The sequence below is a fragment of the Callionymus lyra genome, chromosome 5, assembly GCF_982586985.1.
Source record: "Callionymus lyra chromosome 5, fCalLyr1.hap1.1, whole genome shotgun sequence".
In the NCBI taxonomy this organism is placed as follows: domain Eukaryota; kingdom Metazoa; phylum Chordata; class Actinopteri; order Syngnathiformes; family Callionymidae; genus Callionymus; species Callionymus lyra.
Genome location: NC_141822.1, coordinates 16,917,746 through 16,939,632, shown reverse-complemented (window position 1 = coordinate 16,939,632; position 21,887 = coordinate 16,917,746). Strand labels below are relative to the sequence as shown.

Genomic DNA, 21,887 nt, shown 5'->3' with positions numbered 1-21,887 from the left:
TCGTAGTGCCAGTGTTGTAAACAAAACATAGGCTTTTTTTGTGGTGACAGTACAGAATAAAATGTTAAAATAATTTATTATATATTTAATGTAGAAGCAAAAGGTTAGGTTGTGTATTTTTCTCTTTTTTTTCGTTTTAACAGTCTTTAAGAACTTGTTCTACTCGCCCGCTGTCCAGATACTGAATATCACTTAATTAAAAGTAAGTTTATTTATTGTATATGCCCTTTTAATGTAATGTCTCTTTTTTTATTTAATTTATATTAGTACCGTCAACACCACAAGAAAAAAATCCTGTGATGCTTTTACAATACTAGTGACAACAATTTTCTGATAATTTCTAAAAATCATAAATCGCACCATAGTGTACAATATACTGTTTACATTTATCCTTCAATTGAAAATAAAATAAAAACGATTTTTCTTCTCTCTACTATTTTATTTGTTGTTCTTTCTTTTTTTTTTATAAACATATTACATAAATGTTCATGTTCATGCAAAAAATAGAAAATTAATAACAAATTATGTTGTGCTGTGTGGGACTTCCATAATGAAGATTGAATAAATGTAGGAGATTAATATTGAGCAATATAACATTAAATGAATTAATGTTTCGTTCTAGTAAATTGAAATTGGGTGAATGCTAGTCAATATTAACCTCTTAGTTTAAAATATGTTATTTAGTTTTATTCAAAAAACGGTCTAAACCTAATATAAATAATTCATAAACATGTTCTCCAAACTGTAAGGACGGTAAGATATGCTCGTCTGTTGTGATAGAAAATGGAGCGGTGAGGAAGTATCTGTCTCCAGGTGTGATGACGGTCATCAATCATCTGCTGGAGATAAGTCATTCAGCTGCAAAACAAAATCCCTCCAAAGATGACGGGGGGGAACAGCTACCACTCTGTCTCTGATGACATCAATGATGACATCATTCTTCACCTCTCTGAGCAGCTCTTTCAACTAACATTCAACTTTAACTTTATCACAGTGAAAGTCTTATTTCAGAATAAACACTCACGACATATCTTTGAAGAAGAAAAAGTTGGATTTGCAAACAGACTCACCAGTAAATCTCTTTCATCTATAGAAATTATTTGTCACTCCTTTGTTGTTGTTTTCCTCTCATACCTGTGTTGATGAATGCTGCTCTGCTATTGGCTGCTGGATCGAGGCCGACTGAAGTTCTTAAAAGATCTTCTACTGCGCTCTCTGTCGAGATCCCTTTCAAAGATGAGAAACCTACAGCTCAACAAACTACGGTATGTACTATGTCTTATACACCTTTTTATCATCACTGTAAAGGCCTTTTGCTATTTAAGCTCTCAGAAATACCTTTAGGTTAAACACACACTTATATTGTGTGATTTTGACCTTTGAACCCAGAGAGAAAAATAAACTTTGAATTTAGCTTGAAAAATATCTAGATAGATCTACTCTTTACATTTTTATATTTTGTACTTGGATCCGTTGTTAGTTTTATTTCTATAAAAATAATTAAGATGACAAATTATATAATCGTTTCATTTATAGAAGTAAACAGTAAGTTTTGTTGACCATACAGTGTTGTTTTGGTCAGAGATGACTCTTGGGGCCCCAGGAATGTGCGTGGAATGCAGGAGAAAAATAACCAGCTTAACTAACAATAAGATTATTTATACTAACAACTTCCATCCTATTGATGGTTCCATTTCACAGCTGTAGTGAATCTACATTTGAATAATATCATTGTTTACAGCACTGTGTATTGTGATCATTTATTAACGTCGAGTCAGCATTTTATGTGTAATGTGCACTAGTGGCGGTTGTCCCATAGAGGGCGCTGGGACGCCGCTCTCCCACCGACTTGACCTGACATGTAATTAATATTGTCTAATAAGTTTATCTTGCGTTTGTCAAAACAACTTTAATGCATTAAAAGTCTTTATTTACCATCGATAAATATACATAAAAGCCTTGATGAGATATCACAGGCTCTTTCAATACTGAAGGGATAAAGACACTGAAATGAATATCAAAGTGATGACAGGAAGAAAACAACAATAATACCATCAATGGTCAAGGGTTTGGTAACAGAAGTAAATAAGATGGACAACAAGATGTACTTCTACTACACTCGAATGAGAATGAAGCAGATAAACTCGTGTAAACAACACTGGTAATATTTATCCTTTTTTCCACTTCCAAAAACTGAGATTAGAATTTACTGTTAGTTACTAGGAACTCTTGTAGTTTTAAAGTTTGATTCTAGCTTCCGATTTAAATCATAAAATGGGTGATACATTTCATTTTACCTTTTGCTGTTTATTTAATACATAAGTGATCATGACGATATTTAATAAATGTATTTTGAGAGTAAAATATAAAGTTCTGAGAAAATTGTTAATTAAATTATTATTTATTTAAATAATAACACTATCTTAAAAATGAGAGCTACACCAACAATAACCTGATTTATACATTTTTTTAAAACTTGTTTTGGTTCATAAATCACGTCCTGAGCGTGAAGCTGCAGCCACGTGACGTCCGTCATCGCGAAGAACGTGAGGCGTTTGTTTCTGTCACAGCTGAAAACGGTCAACGTTTAATCAACAAGTGGCGGGTCCGCCCCGCCCCCTCGGTGTGCACTCGGTGTATACCAACAAGCGGCTTACAACGTGGAATCAGGAAGCACGCATTGCGTCGTCGCACGCCATTGGCTGCCGCTGTGCGTAACGTAACTTTTTCAATGAGCCGCCATATTAAGAAGCCGAACCCACTCTTTCTTTCAATCGCCTCCGAAAAGAGCGAATTTACTCCCGGGGTTAGTTTCGAGTGAGTGTGGAAGTCGTTCGTTTTTTTGTTCTACCTACTCGGGATTTATTTCGCTCAAAAACATGGCGAGCGCAGCCGCGACTCCGACCGGCCCGAGGACACGCGGCGGCGGCGGCGCCACTCCGCTGAGCCCGACCCGGATCACCAGACTCCAGGAGAAGCATCAGCTCCGCGACCTCAACGACCGGCTGGCGACCTACATCGACAAGGTCCGCAGCCTCGAGTCCGAGAACGACGTCCTCCACCTGCAGATCAGCGAGAGGGAAGAGGTCCGGAGCCGGGAGCTCAGCGGGCTCAGGGCTCTGTACGAGACCGAGCTGGCCGACACCCGCCGGTGCCTGGATGACTCGTCCAAGGACCGGGCCCGGCTGCAGATCGAGCTGGGCAACGTCAAGTCCGGCCATGAGCAGCTGCTGCAGAAGTAAGCCTTTCTAGGAGGTTTTTGGGGCGAGTTCACGCGATTAGCTTAAAATGCTAAAAAGCCGGTTTTTGAGTTTGGAGCCAGAGCACGTTTGTGCGTGAGTCTGATGGTGCGTTCAGGGTCCTGTCGGTGCGTGCGTGACTGTCATCCTAACATATCCTCCCTCAATATCCACGATACATTATCAAAACCTTTCCTATCTTTACACCACTGTCAACGGAACTCTGCCCATAAGTGTGGATCTAAATTACGTTTAAATTAATAGTTCTTAACATTAAGAACTTTAGTCCAAAATAACCCAAACTCATTTCTTTTAACATATTAAATATTTTGTCAGTGTTAAGCATGTGCTTGCATTAAAATAGCAAATATTGCTTTTAAATGATGCCCACATTTGGTTTAGTTGAAGCAAAAAATAAGTTTGTTAATGGTGACGTCATAGGAGTTACCAGGAGTTGCCTCGAATGGTTAAAAATAACTTTCATCTTCAACCTGTTCCACAAAAAGTTTCTTCAACAACAGATTACGAACAACAACAAAATAAATTTTTGGCTTAACTTTTTCTTCTTTTTTTTTTTCATCTGACTAACAGGATCATGTTAGGAAAAAGGTTGACAGGAAAAGGTTCTTGTGACATTTGAGACCTTTTTATTTTGACAGGAAAACGTGTTTTTAGGTTCCCTGGTTAAAATTTAGATACTTTTAATCCCTCTTGATGTGTCTAGTACACCACATATGATGGACGGTACAGAAGTATCATAAAAGCAAAAAAAAAGTGCAAATATTAAAAGCATAGATCGAAGGATAGAAAACAAAGACCTAAAAGGATGGAAACCTAGAATAACATCCTCCCTTCACTCTGCCCCTAAATTTTAATAATAGTATAATAATAGTAATTAATAGTATAAAATGTTTGTACAGCGGACAAAATGTTATGTGTCAATTTAACTGTTTAAGTTAAAAGGTTTGATCTACGTTTCAGTGCTGAAATATGTTGTAGGTTCATAATGTAATGGCACCAACACATGAAGACACAAGTTGCAGTGTGTGTGTGGGGGGGGGTGTGTGTGCGCGTGTGTGTTAGTCAGGTGGATGAGCTGCTGAGCAGGCACGTGTGTGTTGTTAAACAGAGGAACTTGTGTGTAAAGTCTTGAAGTTTGACAGAAAACCACAGGTGGTGCGACCAGCCTGTCGGTCACATGACCCAGATTACAAGATGGGACAGTTGCCATCAGTAGACATGGGTCTACCCACCTCGTGGATTAGGTTCAAGTGAGATAAGAAGGGCGTTGGGTTTGCGATGTGGTTCACTAAGAAGGTGCTCGAAGTATGCCAAGAGAATAGTTCAAGAGTTCTACATAGTTCACCATCAGAATAGAACAGAGAACTCTGACTCAAAACTTGACCCAATACCTATAATGTAATAAGAAGCCCCTACTCTTGGCCCTCAAATAACCCCTGCTGCACGTCTGGAGTATTTTATTTTTAGCCACCAATGGGAATATGTGGCCATGGTCTGCTATTGTATAGTGTTTTTGTGCTGTGAGCTACACCTCTGGGGCCAGTAGTGCTTTGTTTGCTCAGTTGTTTCATAGACCTGCGAGTGTTTCTCAGTAAATGGTCAAAACACAACATACCACAGCACATTCCATTCATACCGTGTCCTCATGAGCTTTTCGTCTCTTCCGCTCGCTGTTGACCTAAGGCTCACTATGAGGAAATTACTGACCCCGGTCCCTACATTTAGACTCGGTTTATCTAGCTCAACCTGATTTAATGATGCAAACCTGTCTTTTATATTCGGCTCTGGAAAGTATTATGAGACCAATGCAAAATGATCATTCTTTTCTGACTTTTCTGCTTGTAGGCATGTGTTTGAGTAAGAAGAACATTTTGTTTTATAAACTAGTGACAACATTTATCCTAAATTCCAGTCTTCTTTTTTTTTTATTAAGGGCATTTTTTTTCTCAGTTAACTGACAATTTGTCAAAAATGACAAAAACAAGACTTTTTATTTTTCAATAGAGACTTCTCTCTTCAAATGAATATACAAGAGATGGATAAGAAAATCTAACTGATCTGGGTTTTATATATTTAACGGATTGATGGAGGAAACTGTGCACAGTTCAAATCTTTGCAAAAAAGACGTGTAGTATTTCTGTTGGGTAATATGAAATTAATTTTAAAGGGATTTATTTGTTCTTGTGGCCAAAAAAAAACTGGTTCGAGTTTCAATGGTTTTGTAATTGTAATTTTGTGAGTACTTTTAGCAAAACATTTTTATACATTTTAAATTCATATGCGTGTTATCTTTACTTTAATGTGAATTCCTTCAACTCCCTAAAAAACATGTTTTTCCACATTGAAGCCAAAAAAAACACTTAAGAATGTTACTACACAAGTAACTAAAGGTTATTTGTAAAGCGTCTTTCTAGACCAAGGTCACAAAGCGCTTGAACAATCAAACACTATACACAGTTAAAATATATACTTTAAAAGGCCAAGACATAAGACAAACACAGGAGTCCCAGAAAATCAAGGAAAAGCCTGCACAAATAAAAATGTCTTAAGATGTTTCTTGAAGGAGTCAGTAGATCATCAAACACAGAGGGAGAGGAAGATCGTTCCAAAGCTTAGGAGCAACAGTCTGGAAGGATTTCTCTCCTCTGGTCCTGAACCGTATTCAGGAACCATCAGTAGATTCTGATCCACAGAGCCCGAGCTGGGGTGTAAGGCTCGATCAGAATTTAAAAATTGATCCTGAAAGAAACTGGCAGCCAGTGAAGAGTTTTAAGGATCGGGGAAATGTGAGTTCACCTACTAGAGCGGGTCATAATTCTTGCTGCAGAGTCGACGGCTCCTCCTTGTTCAGACACAAAAAGAAACTCTTACAATGGTCTAAACCAGAAGACACAAACACATGGATAACAAGCTCCAGATCGACGAAGCCCAATAGGATGGTTTGGATTGGTCATCTCTTAACTTGTGTATGGAGGAGACGAGCTGAACTGTTGCCACTGAACCAGTATTGATGGTTATGTTGTTGTGGCCATATTTTTAACAATTAGTTTTTTGTCCCCGCAGCTTCAACAGGAAAGACTCTGAGGCGGCGGCCGCTCAGGCCCAGCTGAGGGACATGGAGGCTCAGATGAACTCTAAAGATGCCATGCTCAACACGGTGCTGTCTGAGAAGAGAGGCCTGGAGGCCAAGCTGGTTGACCTGGAGCTGCAGCTGAAGGAAGTACGTGTTTTGATCTAACAAATCGAAGGGTCAACATTGGTCTGACCAGGTTGTTTGTATCTCAGTTCGATGCAGGTCTCGCCCAGACGAAGGAGCAACTTGCAGATGAGATGCTCATGCGTGTGGATTTGGAAAACCGCTGCCAGAGTCTGACTGAGGAGTTGTCGTTCCGCAACAATATGCACAAAGAGGTAAACGTTTTAAGATTCTCAAGCCAGATGATAAGAAGGATTTACATAATAAAGGTCTGATGCACGAGTATCACACGCAAGTAAAACCCATCCATGTTTCGCTGTGGTTGCAGGAGGTGAAGGAGGCCAGACAGCGCTACGAGAGTCGCCTGGTGGAGGTGGACTCTGGACGGAAGGAGGAGTACGAAAGCAAACTGACCCAGGCTCTGACTGACATGAGGGCTCAGAACGAGGATCAGATCCAGAACTACAAGCAGAACATGGAGAGCACTTATGCAACCAAGGTATGAACCGCAACTCTTTCCCCTCATTCATTTTCTACTGCTGATTCACTTATCAAAAGGGGGTTGACGTGTCTCCCAGCTACTCAGGGTGTCCCCCGCGACACCCTGAACAGGTTGCCGGTCTGTCACAGGACACGCACTAAAGCACCTAAAGATCATTTAGATTTCTCAATTAACATCTGGTTTCCTCACACGGTCTAAAAACATGTGTTGTACAAGTAGAGAAGATGACAGTTGTTATAACAAAGCTATTTTATTTAAGATTCTGGGACTGATGTGGTCCTGCAGTGGGATGAAGTCTTATGTTGAAAGTAAACATGATTAGGAACAGGTTCTACAGCCGAGAATAAACGCATTATCACACCTCTTGTTGTTAAATGTCTTCCGAGCAAGACTCTTGCACACTTGACTTCCTGAACGTCAGGAAGTATCAAAGCGGTTTCCCCTTTTCTACGTGATCAAGATTGAAGCGACAACATCTCTCATTGCAGCTGGAGGAGCTTCACAGAATGTCAGAGATGAAGGGAGTCTCCGTCAACATTGCCCGCGAGGAACTGAGGGAGTCGTCCGTGAGGATCGAGGGTCTGACCGCACAGCTGACCGGACTTCAGAAGGAGGTGCTCGTCTTCTTCTTGTTGTTGGACTTGAAAGAGCAATATGTCTTGAACAGTTTCTGTAATCAAACCTTATGATAATGAGGTTTAAATCGTGATGCAACTGATGAAGAACTGGACTCTCCTCGTGGACGGATGTTTTTGTTCTTAATCCAAGTGTAACCTGGAGCTTGTCGTTCCTCCACAGACCCGCGGTTGGCGCGAGCGTATCCTGGAGCTGGAGGCGACGTTGTCTCAGGAGAAGGACATGAGTCGTCGACTGTTGGCGGAAAAAGATCGCGAGGTGGCCGAGATCCGGGAGAAGATGCAGAGACAGCTGGACGAGTACGAGTCCCTGCTGGACGTCAAGTTGGCCCTGGACATGGAGATTAATGCGTATCGCAAACTCCTGGAGGGAGAAGAAGACAGGTGAGGGGTTCAAGTGTGAGGAGCTGATCCTGGATCCACTAGCTCGATCGACGCGTGATCTAATCTTGCTTCCACTTCTACCTCCAGACTGAATCTGTCTCCGACGCCGTCCTCTCGCGTCACCGTGTCTCGAGCGTCTTCCAGCAGCCGCAGCGTCCGCACCTCCCGCGGGAAGAGGAAGCGCGTGGAGGAACAGGAAGCCAGCAGCTCGGTGTCGATCGCTCACTCGGCCTCTGCCACAGGACCCGTCGTCGTGGAGGAGATCGACACCGACGGCAAATTCATCAGCCTTCAGAACAGCGGCGACGGGGTGAGTGAGCTGCGGGCGCTTCGATCCTTTGTTTCCACGTGTCGGTTCTGACCACATCCTGTCATGGGTTCCAGGATCAGGCCATGGTGGGCTTCGAGTTGACCAAGAAAATAGGAAATGCAACGGCTTCTTACAAGTTCACTCCCAAGTTTGTCCTCAAGTCTGGCCAGAAAGTCATGGTAAGAACTTTTAAGAGGCTTTTCTCACACCTCGATATACTCTACAGAGAGGCTGAAGAAGAAGTTGTTTTGTGCAGATCTGGAACTCTGACGCCGGCGTGAGCTCCAAACCTCCCACAGACCTGGTGTGGAAGAACCAAACGTCTTGGGGTTCAGGATCAGATGTTCATGTGGTGCTAACAAACGCTCAGGGAGAGGTGAGAAGACTCTTTATTTGATTTGTTTCAATCTCGTCTTTATTAATGTATTTAAATACTCTTTCATTTTATTAATATATACTCTTTATTTTTATTGATATATTTAAATAATCTATTTCTATTTATGCGCGTGTGTATATATACATACACACACACACACTCTTTATTTTTATGGATATATTTATATACTCTATACTCTTTATTTTAATTTGTGTATATATATTTTTATTGATCTATACTTTATTTTTATTAGTAAATATTTATATATATATAATATATATAAATATTTTTTATATACACCAGAACTATTTATTTTTAAGATAAAACCGCACCAATGGAATATTTTTTTAAACAAATTAGTTTTTTGTTGTTTTTTTAATACCAGCCAAAAAAAGCAAACTCTTTGAAAGGACTCTGTCGCCATCCTCTTTTGTTTCTGCTGCAATCGACTAACTTATTTTATTTTTTTTTTCACTGCTATTTGAATGTTGCATTCTATTGCCTCCTCATAACAATTTAAATGTGCATATTTGTAAGTTTAAAATGTAAATCTCATACACTTTAAAGAAAAAATGATAAAACAGTCCTCTGCCAAAAGAAATGTAAAAGAATAAAGTTGCACCCAAGAGTGTTTCTGTCTAAGAATGAGATTTGCGTGACAGGAAGTTGCGATGAGAACCACCACGCACAGGACGGCGATCGAAGAGGAGGATGAAGATAACGGCGTGGAGGAGGTCGAGGAAGAAATGCTTCAGCAGGTGAGTGATGGACCAACATTGACGATATCATTCTGATGCACACTTTGAAGGAAGACTTTAACTTTAATAACTTTTCTGTTATCGTGTGTGTGTGTGTGTGTGCAGGGAGACAGCGGCGCTCACAACAGAAGCTGTTCCATCATGTGAACTGACCCAGGATCTGACCTTCACTGAGCTCAGCCTGGTCCTCAGCCGCCGCCGCCGCCTCTTAACACTAGATTATTTTTCTATCTTTTGTAGTTTCAATAAAATGTCTGGATTTTATTTCTTACCACAACAACTCTTTGAAGGAAGGAAAAGTGTTCAATGTTCTGTTTTCTATTTAAAGTATTTTAATATTGTTAATGTTACTGACGGGCCTTACATGTGTCGCTCAAAACGGACGAGGTCAAAGGTCAGCCGGTTTTACAAAGATAAATACACTGTCTTAACTGAATGTGAAAATCTAATTATGTCAAAGGTCAATCAGAAGCCAGCAGGAAGTTCAAGTGAACAAAGATTCTTTTATGCTCTTAAAAATGTGACTTTGACGAGAGCAAACTCTCGACACAAACCGTTGGAAACGGCCTGCGTGGAATCAGTTGTTACGTTGAATCGACATATTTTCTACCTCGGAAATGCTGAGCACGCTTTCTTGGATTTGATATTGCACACGAGCATAAGGATTCAAATTATCTTTTGTTTTTTTGCAGCTAACTTTGAGCACAACCCTTGTTTCTTTTTTGACCAGTCATGTTCTAGGATTTAAATTATAAGCTTTGCACCATTATGGTGTTGATTGTATTAACTTGATATTTGTGTGTCTCACAATGCATGCTGTGACTGTGATGTTCATAGATAAGTTAATAAATGTTTTTCTTTTACTCCGGCTCCTCGACTTGATTCTTCTCACACGGTGGAGGTTTAATTTAAAGACGGACAACTGGAAAACTAGTGAAGCGAACACGTGTGTGAGTGAGTGTTTGTGTGTGTAGTAGTTTGACTGAACAGTGCAGGTGGTGTTGGCAGCCGGTTGTGTTACTGGCGCCACCTGCTGTGACACTAACTCGTGGTTAAAGAGCTAATGAGATCTCCACTATGTTGTTAAAAGTGATTGGAAATATTGGAGCTTTATAATTAAAATCACAAAGTTTTGTTAATTCATGTGATCAATGTTCACTTAATGCAGCTTATAACGATAAATGATCAGCAGAAAAATACTTTAAACTTGCACAATGTGATCCTAAAAAGTAACTTGTAACTCCTTTTCTTTATATTTATTGATTTTGTTTTTCATGTGTCATTTTTCTAACACAAACCGGTTGGGTAAGTAAAGCATCAGGATCCATGTCTCGAGTAAAGGTGGCTTTAAGTTAAGGTGATGTTTTGGTAACAAAAAAAGACAGAAATGTTCTTCCATGAATGTCTGGATTTGTTTTTGTTGAAACTCATTCATAGAAACCTTATTTGATATATATATTTTTTTACCCCAAAAATTAAATATTTAAATGCATTGTTGAAGGTATTGAGCGAGAACTATTGGTGAATCTAACAAATATTTCTGTCCACAACTTTGAGTTTACTTCATATTCTACACATTAAAGTTGATCTTATTTAAGCAGCGGCTGTTTAGCTTGTTCTCTCTGAATTAATAGTTGAGATTATTTGTCATCCATCTTTGTGTGCATCTAAGGTAGAAGTTTTTTCTTTATAATTAAATAAAAAAAATACTTTATGTTTTCAGCTAGCAAAAAGCAAGTTTCTTCAATTATATATATATAAATATGTATATATCAACCCTATATTTAAAACATTAAAACAACTTTTTAAACAAAGCAGTTTCATTAAAAAAAAACATTTAAAACTATAATTACAAGTATATACAAAAAAACTAGTCAATCATCAAAAAGTTTTGTTTAGTAGAAGTTAAAGATACTCTTCTTTGTTTGGGCTTTATTAGGGGAAGGACATTCATAATAATTCAATAATTAATCAAATAAAAAGTTTTGATTGACACTTTTGTTTAAAGTGAACAAATCTACCTCCATGGTAGGGTGTTTGGTGGTTTTTATTAAGTTATGTTTCAAGAGTTACAGGATATGTAATAAAAACGTGTGACTCATTCCAACTCAACTAAGGAATGACTGGATTAGATCCATGTATTGATGAATGAAGGAGTGACGAGTTTAAGCATTTGTTTATTGAAAATGCACACAAAAATATTCTTCCAAACCTTCTTTGGTAAAAGCAAACAATAAATAGCAAATATTGTCCTGACGGTCAACTGACCAGTAACTCTCAGATCCAGCCTTCATTCTCGCCGTGCTTCTTCCAGGAGAAGCGAAGGTTCCTCTCAGACGATGGACTCTTTGGACGGGTGTTTCCCTGCGTGGTGGACCTGAAGAGGGTGCTTGACCGCTGCGCTGGTGTTGCTGCTGGGCAGGAGGACGACCACCAGTGGGTTAGACTGCTGCCACTCCTTGTAGAGGCGATAGTGATGTCTGAGCGACACCTGCAGGAGACAGAGGACGTGAGTGAGACCACTTCAACTTATGGGACTCATACCAGGCTCTTCAAACATTATGACAGAGTTTCTGGGGCAACAATGTCTTCACTCTCAGCTTGACTAAAAATGATAAGAACGCAATAGAACCAGCGTTAGCGACAACGTTCTAAGAAGTCCGAACATTCTCAAGAGAAACATGTGATCCTGGACTCACACCAAAAACAGTCTCAATGGGCGGAGCTTATGACAAACCATGTTTGTGAAGGTCCAGTTGATTGGACGAGCCCACAACTGTGTAGTGTTAATTAAGTCGTTATATTAAGAAGTAAAATATCAAAGTCAAAAGGTCAACAGTTAAAAAAAATTATATTTGACAACAATAATGTGACTAAAAAAATAGATACGAAACAACACAATGTTTTCTTTCATTAAACTGTATCGATATTCAACAGTAACGATTCTTTTTTTCCAAGCTTTCAAATTATATTGTATTTTTTTTCATAGTTCCATTTTAGTTTATATTTAAATAAAGTGTATAAAATAAAACAATTTAATTTTTTTTTTTTTTCAATAATAAACAATTATACAAATATTCACAGCGTTTGTTCAATTTTGTGTTGCAATTACACCTCCAGCCGCTTGACAGTCATTATTTCTTTCGCAGCTAAAGACAGATCCTGGTGATGACTTAGGACAGGGATGGGCAATTAAAATTCTTCAAGGGCCACATTCTATTATGTTGTTAGGGGCCGTCAAGCAAAATAAAGACGAAAAAATCCCTAATAAAAAAAGGACATGCATAATTAGGCTAAAAAAGCTGCAATTTTATTCTTGTATTTTTATCCATGTTTTTTCAAACATTTCTTCAATTAACTTAAAAATATATATTTTTAGGGATTACTATATACACAAAACATTACACACAAAAGGGAGGGAAGTTTTATGTGAAAATGTAAATTCATTTTAAATACAAAATACATTTGTTAATGCATTAGAACCATTTATACATGATCATAGTTTGACTTTACGAGGGCCACATAAATAAAGTCAAAGGGCCGCATGTGGCCCCCGGGCCGCACTTTGCCCAGGTCTGACTTAGGACGAGAGGATACAATGGACTCCAGCAGATTTTAAAGCTGATGTTTGGACATATTTTAGTACGAAACAAATGAAAAGGTTACTTATTAGTCAAAAGTCAATGTGGTCTGTAAATGCTGCATCACCAGAGTCAAGTACCTGACAATACTACACATATATTCTTGTTACTACAGTATTGCAATACATCTTATCATCGCCCCTTGATCGGGATATGTATCGTATCGGCATTAACTTAAGCTTAGTAACTGATGACATGTTCACTCTCATCACTCTCTGGACACAAACATTCAGGCGTGAGTCCGGCGTGTTGCATTCATTTCCATAACGGCTGAGCACGTCCTGTGTCGCTACATGCGGTTCACTCACCAGGTTCCAGATGACGTAGATGGCGAAGAGGGCGATGGTGAGCAGGATCAGGCCGATGGACTCGAGGCGGCTGGCGAAGTAGTAGTGATCGATGGCGCCGCGGAGGCAGAGCCAGCTGGAGACGGTGGCCAGAGGCGTGATGAGCAGGAAACACACCATGTCCCCGAACAGCGTGTGCTTCTCCTGCCCGGCGCTGGAACTCTGCAGCCACTGGAACACACCACATGTTAGAACGCCAGCCGGGAGATAACCGGTCCGGTGGGACGAGCACCTCCAGCAGGGGGCGCTGCTGCTTCTTCACGCTGAACTGGTGCTGGCAGAGCTCGCACAGGCTGGTCCCGGACGTGGAGAGCCAGTGCTCCAGGCAGCTGCGGTGGATGGTGGCCAGGCTGCCCAGGCACTCGCAGGGGGAGAGCAGCTCCTCGTGGAGGCCGTCCTCATGGCAGATCCTACACATGGAGGTCTCTGGCGCGAGGCTGAGGACAGGAAGTCGTCTTAGTTCACGGAACATTTACGTGACGTTGAGTGCACACGCCTCGAAACTCGTCGTGCAAAAGAGATCAGGTTTGGAGCAAAAAAAAACCTGGTGACACCTTTGCCGACCTCAGCACAAAACTTGTCGCTGTTGACATTAATTCAATTTTCAAATATTTTTACAGAACTTTTTGGAAAAGAACAGATTTGGACAAAAGGGGGCAAAATGTAGTCCTTTCACTGTATCTATGGGGCCCTAATTTAGAAATACTTTTTGACAGTTAACAAGTTCCTTTAGTTATATATATATATATATACATATATATATATATATATTCTCATCTATATTCATGATTATTTACACAAGAGATTCTCACTGAATGAACCAGTCAGAAATATTTACCTAAAAAAGTGTGAAATAACAGAAAACCTGTTTTTATTCATTCTTTTGTTGACCTTCAAAATATAGTCGCCTGAATTTTACTCCACAGGTGAGTCTTTTCAGGATTAGTTGGTGGAATTTCTTCTTTCTTAATGGGAACATTAGTCGTGTTGTGCAGAAGTCAGGTCGATACAGACCTATTGGACAACCTTCATAATTTAAGAACTTAAGATCGGTCAATCCGAGGGATAGAAAAAACTTTTAATGAGTCCAGAAAGCGTTTTCAAACTTATGGCCTGTACTGTGTTAATATAAATATTATAGTATTCACTCAAAATACAACTTCCACAAGTTCTTTATTTAGGATTTTTTTTTTTCCACTTTTTCTTTTTTTAAGTGTTTTAAATTCAGCTGCAAAATAGTCGCCTTGGATTCTCTTTTTCTATTGCTTAATTTGTGTTATCTTATTGTATTCTTTTATGTACTGAAAAGCAATTGTTGTCTTTAAAGCAGAGCCAATTGTTATTCTGTTCAAGAACATCTTACTTTCCTCAGATAAATGTTTTGAAATTATCTGGAATATATGCTTGTAATATGACCACCATCTCTTTTTTTTCTTTTTCATTTTGGTGAATATCCTCAAAATAATAAGAGTATATCCAAATCAATTTTCTTTAAGTATTATGAAAGGTTTAAACAGTAAAAAGATAATTGGTATGTCATTTTATGTGTATTTTTGACCAGGTTTTTCCGTCATATTTTGGCTTTTTGCTCACCTTTCGTGCTCGTCGGTCTCTCACAACTTTCACCCTATTTAAGTACATTTAAAATGCCCACCACTGGAATTAAATCTGCTTCCCTGTCCTGCTAATGAAATATCGAATCATATTTTCTTCCCACCATTCTTTCTCCTCGCATCCCAGCGGCTCCAGCTGGTCGTGGCTGGACTCCGACGGTCGGTCATCCGTCAGGGTCCGACACGTCTCCATGGTTCCTCACCGACTGGACTTCTGAGAGTCGCTGCACTCTAGACTAGCATTTGACGGACTTGAAAGTGACGAAGGTTCTCCTCAGGAGAGAACATGGTGGACCAGTGGTCAGGGATCTGCAGGGGGTGAGAGGAGCTCATCAGGTATAATCCTGCAGTGGTCAGTGGCTAGTGAAAAGATCTGGGATGATATAGGTTTTATACTGGTTTGTTGTGTAAGAAGGATAAGATCACATGAAAGATTTTATCTCTGTTGTCAGTATAAAGTTCTTCCATGTGATGCTCGACAACAACAACAACAACAACAACAACAACAACAACAACAACAACAAGTTCCTCTTCTCTAAAAAAAAACATCCTCATTCTCTGCTCTCAGCATTTCCGATCTCAACTTGTCTAGAAAAGTGAGATGAACCTGAACTTCAAATAAAACCAATCGATTAGTTTCCCTGCACGTTAGTCAACGTCGCATCTTTGCAGCATTGTTTTACTCACATGTTTATTTATTTATTTTTTTAAAAACGAGTTTGTTCTCAACTTTCCAAGTCGTGTTGTAGCTTTTATGACGCCAAAAGATACTTGTATAAACTTACTAAAAGACGTCGCGGTCGCCGCCGAGCCGTCCTCTGCCGCCCGACATGCTCTTTATCTCTGTTCGCGTCCAAAACAAACGTCCGGCAGAAGAAGCTTCAACTTCCGCCCCAGCTGCCCGTAAACACGCTCTTATCCCCGTGCGCTGCCTTGCAGGCAAACTCGAGAGTCACGTGATCTAACAAAAAAAAAAGGTGTGTGTTTTTGGGTGTGTGTAGTAAAGTTAGTTTATCGAATGAGTGTGGCATAGTGTTGGTTATGCTTGTGAGCTAGTTTAGTTAAATAATCTCATTCATATATTGTCTTACTATTGACTCTGATTTTCACGTTTTTAATCTTCGAGATTAATCTTGGACAAATAAAATGTGCACTTACAATATAAATATATATGTATATATACCAAATAGTTCGAGGAATGGTAACAAGTAGTCGAAAGTAGCAAACTTTAAACCTCAAATTGACGTTTGTAATAACCGTTAATAAAACATGTTTATCCGACGCAGATTATCAAGAGGTCATTTATTATTATATAAACACAAAATAAGAGTTTTATAGCTTTAAGACAAACGTTTTCAACACTGACAAGCAGGGCCGGGTCTAGACAGGCATGTATGAGGGGGCAGCCACAAATCTTGAGGGGGCATTGTGCTGTTACTTACTTACTTACATGTAAGTTTGAGGGGGCACAACATTTATTTGAGGGGGCCAGGCCCCCTCTTGCCCCTGCCTAGACCCGGCCCTGCTGACAAGTCAAGTCAAACGTTAATGTCAACACATAACAGAATCTTGCGTAGTTATACTGCCCCTCTGCGGTGGGAAATGCAACTACAAATCTATTTTCACTTTCAGTTGCGATTCATGATAACGTATGTTAAAAATGTTTAAAGCAAAATAAGATAAAATACAGTTAACAATGTAACTTGTGAAGAACCTGGTTTATAATAGATCAAATCATCTGTTTATATCTTTAGCAGAGCTTGAATCCATCCTGGCTACTCAGGGCAAGAGGTAGAGGAAAACACCTGAGTTATTAGTTTCATAACTTCAGGTTCTACGATTGGTGCGAAGCCCTCTATGCTGTTGGGCAGTCCTGTGCGGTCTGACGTAGTCTGTCCCTGTCCCTCGAAAAAAAATGCCTCGGAACACACTAAAGAGATTGTCGGCAAAAGTGTATGTTTTGTGCATGTGCGAGACGTAACTCTCCCCCATAACTGCGGGTTGCGCTCATCAGTGTTGACGCCACAAAGAAATGAAAACAATCGATCAGATTGACCATTGAGCCCGACTGAGCCGAAAAGACTGAACGTGTGAACCCGCGAACGCCGACTCCCGACTATGGGAGACACACCACAGGGACTCGGGGCGCCGACCACACAGGACTGTCGGATGGCGCCAGACGCCTGATAATCGGCACGATGTGTCAAGGCCTTAACCGCTGGCTATTGGTTTATCCTCGAGGCCCTGCCTTGTTTCTGAGAAAGATGAACTCGCCCCTCAGCTGGGTGCAGCTTACTTCCTTTAAGAGGTGGGGAATACCCAGAGCACTTCCTTCAACTTAAAACACAGCTGAGAAAGGCGGCAGCTGAGCGACGTGGTTAGAGGGCTTTGCACCAATCGTAGAACCTGAAGTTATGAAATCAATTACTCAGGGGTTCTACTTCTTATGGTGCTACACCCTCTAACCGCTTCGCTATTAGTTTAAACTAAGGCAAAGTCTGACGGGATCAATGTACCCCCAGCTGGACGCTGCTCCTGACAGCAGCGTCACTAGAATGCAAATCCACTAGAGCCGCGGGCCTCATTGGGAGACACAAAGCTTGCTCGCTCTCTTCATGGATGTCAGCGCCAGAAGGAACATAACCTTAAAAGACAAGATGTGCAGTGGGACTTGGTCAAGAGGCTCAAAGGACAGGCCTGCGAGAGAATCCAGCACCAGCTGGAGATCCCACTAAGGGCTGGAAGGCCTCATAGGAGGTCGAAGCCTTTAGGGGTAAGAACCCCACCACCAGAGGGTGGGTACGGGCTAAAGCACCCTCGAACCCAACGTGCCTTGTTGCTATGGCTGATGCGAACACTCAATGTCACCACAGTCCGTCTGTTATCCACGTGTAGACAGGGCCCGTCATTCTCCAGCATGTGTAGAATGTCCGGGTCCAGAGTCCGGCTCAGCTCGTCCTATGCAAGAGCCACACTTTGAAGTGCTCCCAACCGCCATCTGTGCCAGTTCTAAGAACCACAGTGCCCCCGGGGATACCAGTACCACCACTATTAACCTCAGACGCTCCTGCTTCACTCTCCAAACCAAGGGAAGGAGGAGTCATACAGTAGCCCTGACAACTCGAGTGGGCCACGCACCCACGCCTAGTGGGGGGCAATCAAAGGGAGGGAGAACCAAAGAGGACATTTGAAGTTGTCCTTGCTGGCGAAGAGGTCCGCCACCGAGTGATGGAACCAAGACCATATCTCGGTGGCCACCGAGATATGGTCTTGAACTTAGGCAGTCTGTCTGCTACTACATCCAGCTCGCCTGGCACATGCTGAGCTCTAAGAGAGAGCAGGTGACGGTTTGCCAACAGCCAGATCTTCTTTGCCACACTCAGAAGGGCTGGGGATCTCCGACCGCTTGGATCAGAACAGGGTGCTGGGATCCGTTTCATAACACCGCTGGATGAGGCGTCCTAGGTCGACAAGCCTCGAACGCCTCCCGTCGCTGTCAGATGTCCGTGGGAAGCGTTCGGCAGGCCAAACAATCAGCCATTGCGTGATTAGGGCCTGAGCAAATAAGGCAGAGAACATGTGTGTCCCCCCTCTCCAGGAGCGCATCACACGTCATACACGCACATTTTTCTACTTCAATGTTCTTCACTTCACTCACGTCTGCCATTTATTCCACTGTGATCTTCCACTTCTCAGGGTCTAGCTGAGGTTGAAAAGGAGAAAAGGAAGTGGGCTGCACCCAGCTGGGTGGCAAGTTCATTGAGCTTTCTCAGAGACGAGGCAGTGCCCTCGAGGATAAACAAACAAAGCGGTTAGAGGGCTTCGCACCAAAAGAAGTATAACCTGGACGTGTTGAGAGTCCATCACAGGATACGACTTCACTCATCACACACAAGTAATACACAAAAATGATCAAATAAAATGTGTTATATTTAATGAAAGTAAATCTTTTTTTTAAATTCATGTTTGTCTACACAAAACATATATAATAATATTTCTGTAATGTTTTTAAATGTTATATCACTTGTATAATAAACTGCGTCATGATTTTGACCTTTAATGCTTCAACAACTGATTTGAATCGATCTTCGAGTCCATATGCATGACATAGCAAATGTATTTTTCTTTACATGCAACAGGTAGAAGGCTTGAAGATAAGAAAGTAGGTCAATGTGAGGGCTTCATGTCTTTGCTGCTGCTGTTGACCCGGCTTCACTTATCATTCGGAAACACACTTTTCTCCCTCTAGATGATTTCTACGTTAGTCCTTGAGAAGACACGCTGCTGGTGGGCGACAGCTTTGATAAGGGACTTGATGTCGAGCAACGTTAACACACACTGGTCTACACACCTTTTACACGCTCTTGACTTTACACTTTGTGACAAGGTTCTTTACATTATGTGCTTATGATACATCTTTTCATGACACAAATAAATGAACAGATGACACACTAAAAACACCATACATTTAAATATTAAGTAAACAGATAGTTTATGGATATATAAGAGTGTAAATAAGAGAAATAATTGTTTTAGTTTAATCAACTGAAAATGGTTATATTGAATCAATTAAAAATAAAGAAACCAGTGATATTGAAGGATACAAAGTTCACCTGATTAGTATTTACTATAACAACACTAAATGGAATTTAGTTCATCTACATTTAGAAGTCACAGAAAAAGTGGACAAACCAGTGTGTCCTACTACTTAAGCCAGGTGCTCTCGAGGGAGTAAGTCTAGACGAACTTTAACTATCAAGACAAAAATAATGAACAAGAATCCATTCATGACTTTATCACTTATTGCGTTATTACTTTTATTGTTTTACTAGTTGTGACTCAGTGACATAAACCCCTGTGATAGAAGATGGATCATCTTGTGGAGTTTTCTCTTTTGTTTCAGAAGAATTCAAACCTGAAAAGTCGGTAACGAAAAGTTGAGCAACACGACAAAAATCTGTCCAAGTTTGAATGTGTTCCTGCTGAAGATTCATTGATACGGAAAAGAATATGTTTTACTGTCGTTGCACATGTTGAAAGAAGTGAAACATGTTATTTTTCAAATACATTGTGTGGCCTGCAAGAACTTTAGTAAAGTTATATAAAAACTTAATTCCAAACAAATTTAAGAGCAAAAGAAATTGATTTAATGTGGAGATAATGACCACGGAAACAACTATTAATGGTTAATTGTTTTTGGTTTTTTTAAATGTCTGTGTTATCATTAAAACATTAATTTAATTCATTGTTTCTGATCTAAAAGCTTTAACTTACAAGCGAATAAACTAAACATTTAAAAACAATAACATATTTCTAAGAGCGTCAGTTTTTTCCTTGTTTGTTTATGCTGGCGGCTTTGATGATCTGCCTATTTTGAATAAAATTAAATGAGTTCATTGTAAAATGAATGAAAACATATATTTTATTACAAGTGATGTTAGAAGTTATTATATTTGACTGTGTCTGATGTGTGAAGATTTTTCTATATAAGTGTATTTTGTGTAATTGTAATATAGGATTTGACAATCTTTTTTACCTGAAAACATGATTACAGTGAATGTGTCTCTTGTTTCTCAGGCTAACGTTTAAAACCTTTAGAGATAACATTTTTATTTGGCAGCTTTTTAGCTTTCACACTTAAAAAGAACCAAAATCAAATTCCGACCACTGCTGCAAGTAATCAATGCAATGTGACCGTCATGTGACCAGACCTCGCCTGACAGTCGCTTCCCAGTATCAGACTTGAATTTCAACCCAAAACAAGTATCAACTTCACGTCATTTCTGTGACCAGCAGATGAAGAGATGTAGAAGAACTAATCCCGACCATGGCCGTCCATTCACTTAGTAACACTTAGTCAGAAATGTGGGTCATAGGTTAAATCTAACAACCCAAGATTATGGTTCAACTTTAAGTCTTCCCCAGTGATGTCATCTTATCTTAGTGATGTTAAAACGTATTTGATATGTTTGTTATTTTACACTTGGCAGTGAAGATTGCACTTATTCAAGTTGAAAAACCAGGTCAATATAGTTGATTCAGTAATGTTTGTTTAATTTATTACGACTACTATGGACATATAATCTTTATTGTTTGGTTTACCTTTTTCTATTTTTATAGTTATCTTAAGAATGATCAAGTCTAATTATTAGCTAAAAGTAAGTTTATCAAATTGACATTTTTATAAATTCAGTGCTTGTATTTGTCTTTTTATATTATTTTTACTTATTTATTACGTTGCATAAATGTTCACTTATCATTGCATCTTTTGATCAAAGTATTCTGAATTGAAATAATGTTTTACTAGAGAGTTTGAATGATTTAATGAGCAGAAAGTGTCACAGTAGCAGTTCTATAGAAGCAAGTTAAACTGGGGCAAACAGGTTTTACAGGAAATGATCAGTTAAAAAAGAATATCAAACGTAAATAAAACATAACGTTATTAAAACTTCTGTGAATACAAACAAATTGACTCAACGTGTAAGAAAAACAGATTGACTAGAGGGAAGTCAGTTGCGGCAAACTCGGTTTAACCCCGTTTTCCCAGATAAACCAGAGTTCACGCCCTCTTATGCATCTCTGTCAAAGTCACGTGACTTTGGTTATGTACACACAGGATTTCTGTCAAGCGCCCGTCAGTAGATGATCATACCGGAAGTCACCACAGTCAGATTAAGAATAAACAAACAAAAAAACGATACTGTGTGACTAAAAACGACTATTAATTTTAGGTTGATGGTGATAAATTAAAACCACAAAGATACGTGAATGTAAGGTATTTTTTTAAGTAACTAATTATTACACCTAGCTTCAAAATGATCACTTTGTTCGTAATAATTATTTAAATAATGTCGTTCCTTTAACT

At 39.8% G+C, this 21,887-nt stretch overlaps 2 protein-coding genes across 2 annotated transcripts; one reads left to right on the top strand and one right to left on the bottom strand.

Annotated features, from left to right (window-relative positions):
- The first annotated feature begins 2,746 nt into the window (after positions 1 to 2,746).
- Positions 2,747 to 10,284, top strand: lmnb1 (lamin B1). The gene is made up of 11 exons (XM_087791176.1): positions 2,747 to 3,238; positions 6,324 to 6,480; positions 6,546 to 6,671; positions 6,785 to 6,955; positions 7,447 to 7,572; positions 7,757 to 7,977; positions 8,065 to 8,287; positions 8,362 to 8,466; positions 8,544 to 8,663; positions 9,326 to 9,421; positions 9,527 to 10,284. The coding sequence occupies exons 1-11, from the start codon at positions 2,880 to 2,882 to the stop codon at positions 9,566 to 9,568; spliced, it is 1,746 nt and encodes a 581-aa protein (XP_087647302.1). The 5' UTR covers positions 2,747 to 2,879; the 3' UTR covers positions 9,569 to 10,284.
- Positions 10,285 to 11,580: 1,296 nt separating this feature from the next.
- LOC148079569 (E3 ubiquitin-protein ligase MARCHF3-like) lies at positions 11,581 to 15,946 on the bottom strand. Its single transcript, XM_087791177.1, has 5 exons — positions 15,808 to 15,946; positions 15,127 to 15,331; positions 13,642 to 13,846; positions 13,371 to 13,580; positions 11,581 to 11,912 (listed from the first exon to the last, which is right to left on the bottom strand). Exons 2-5 carry the CDS (start codon positions 15,213 to 15,215, stop codon positions 11,754 to 11,756), a joined length of 663 nt encoding a protein of 220 aa, XP_087647303.1. The 5' UTR covers positions 15,216 to 15,331; positions 15,808 to 15,946; the 3' UTR covers positions 11,581 to 11,753.
- Positions 15,947 to 21,887: the final 5,941 nt, after the last annotated feature.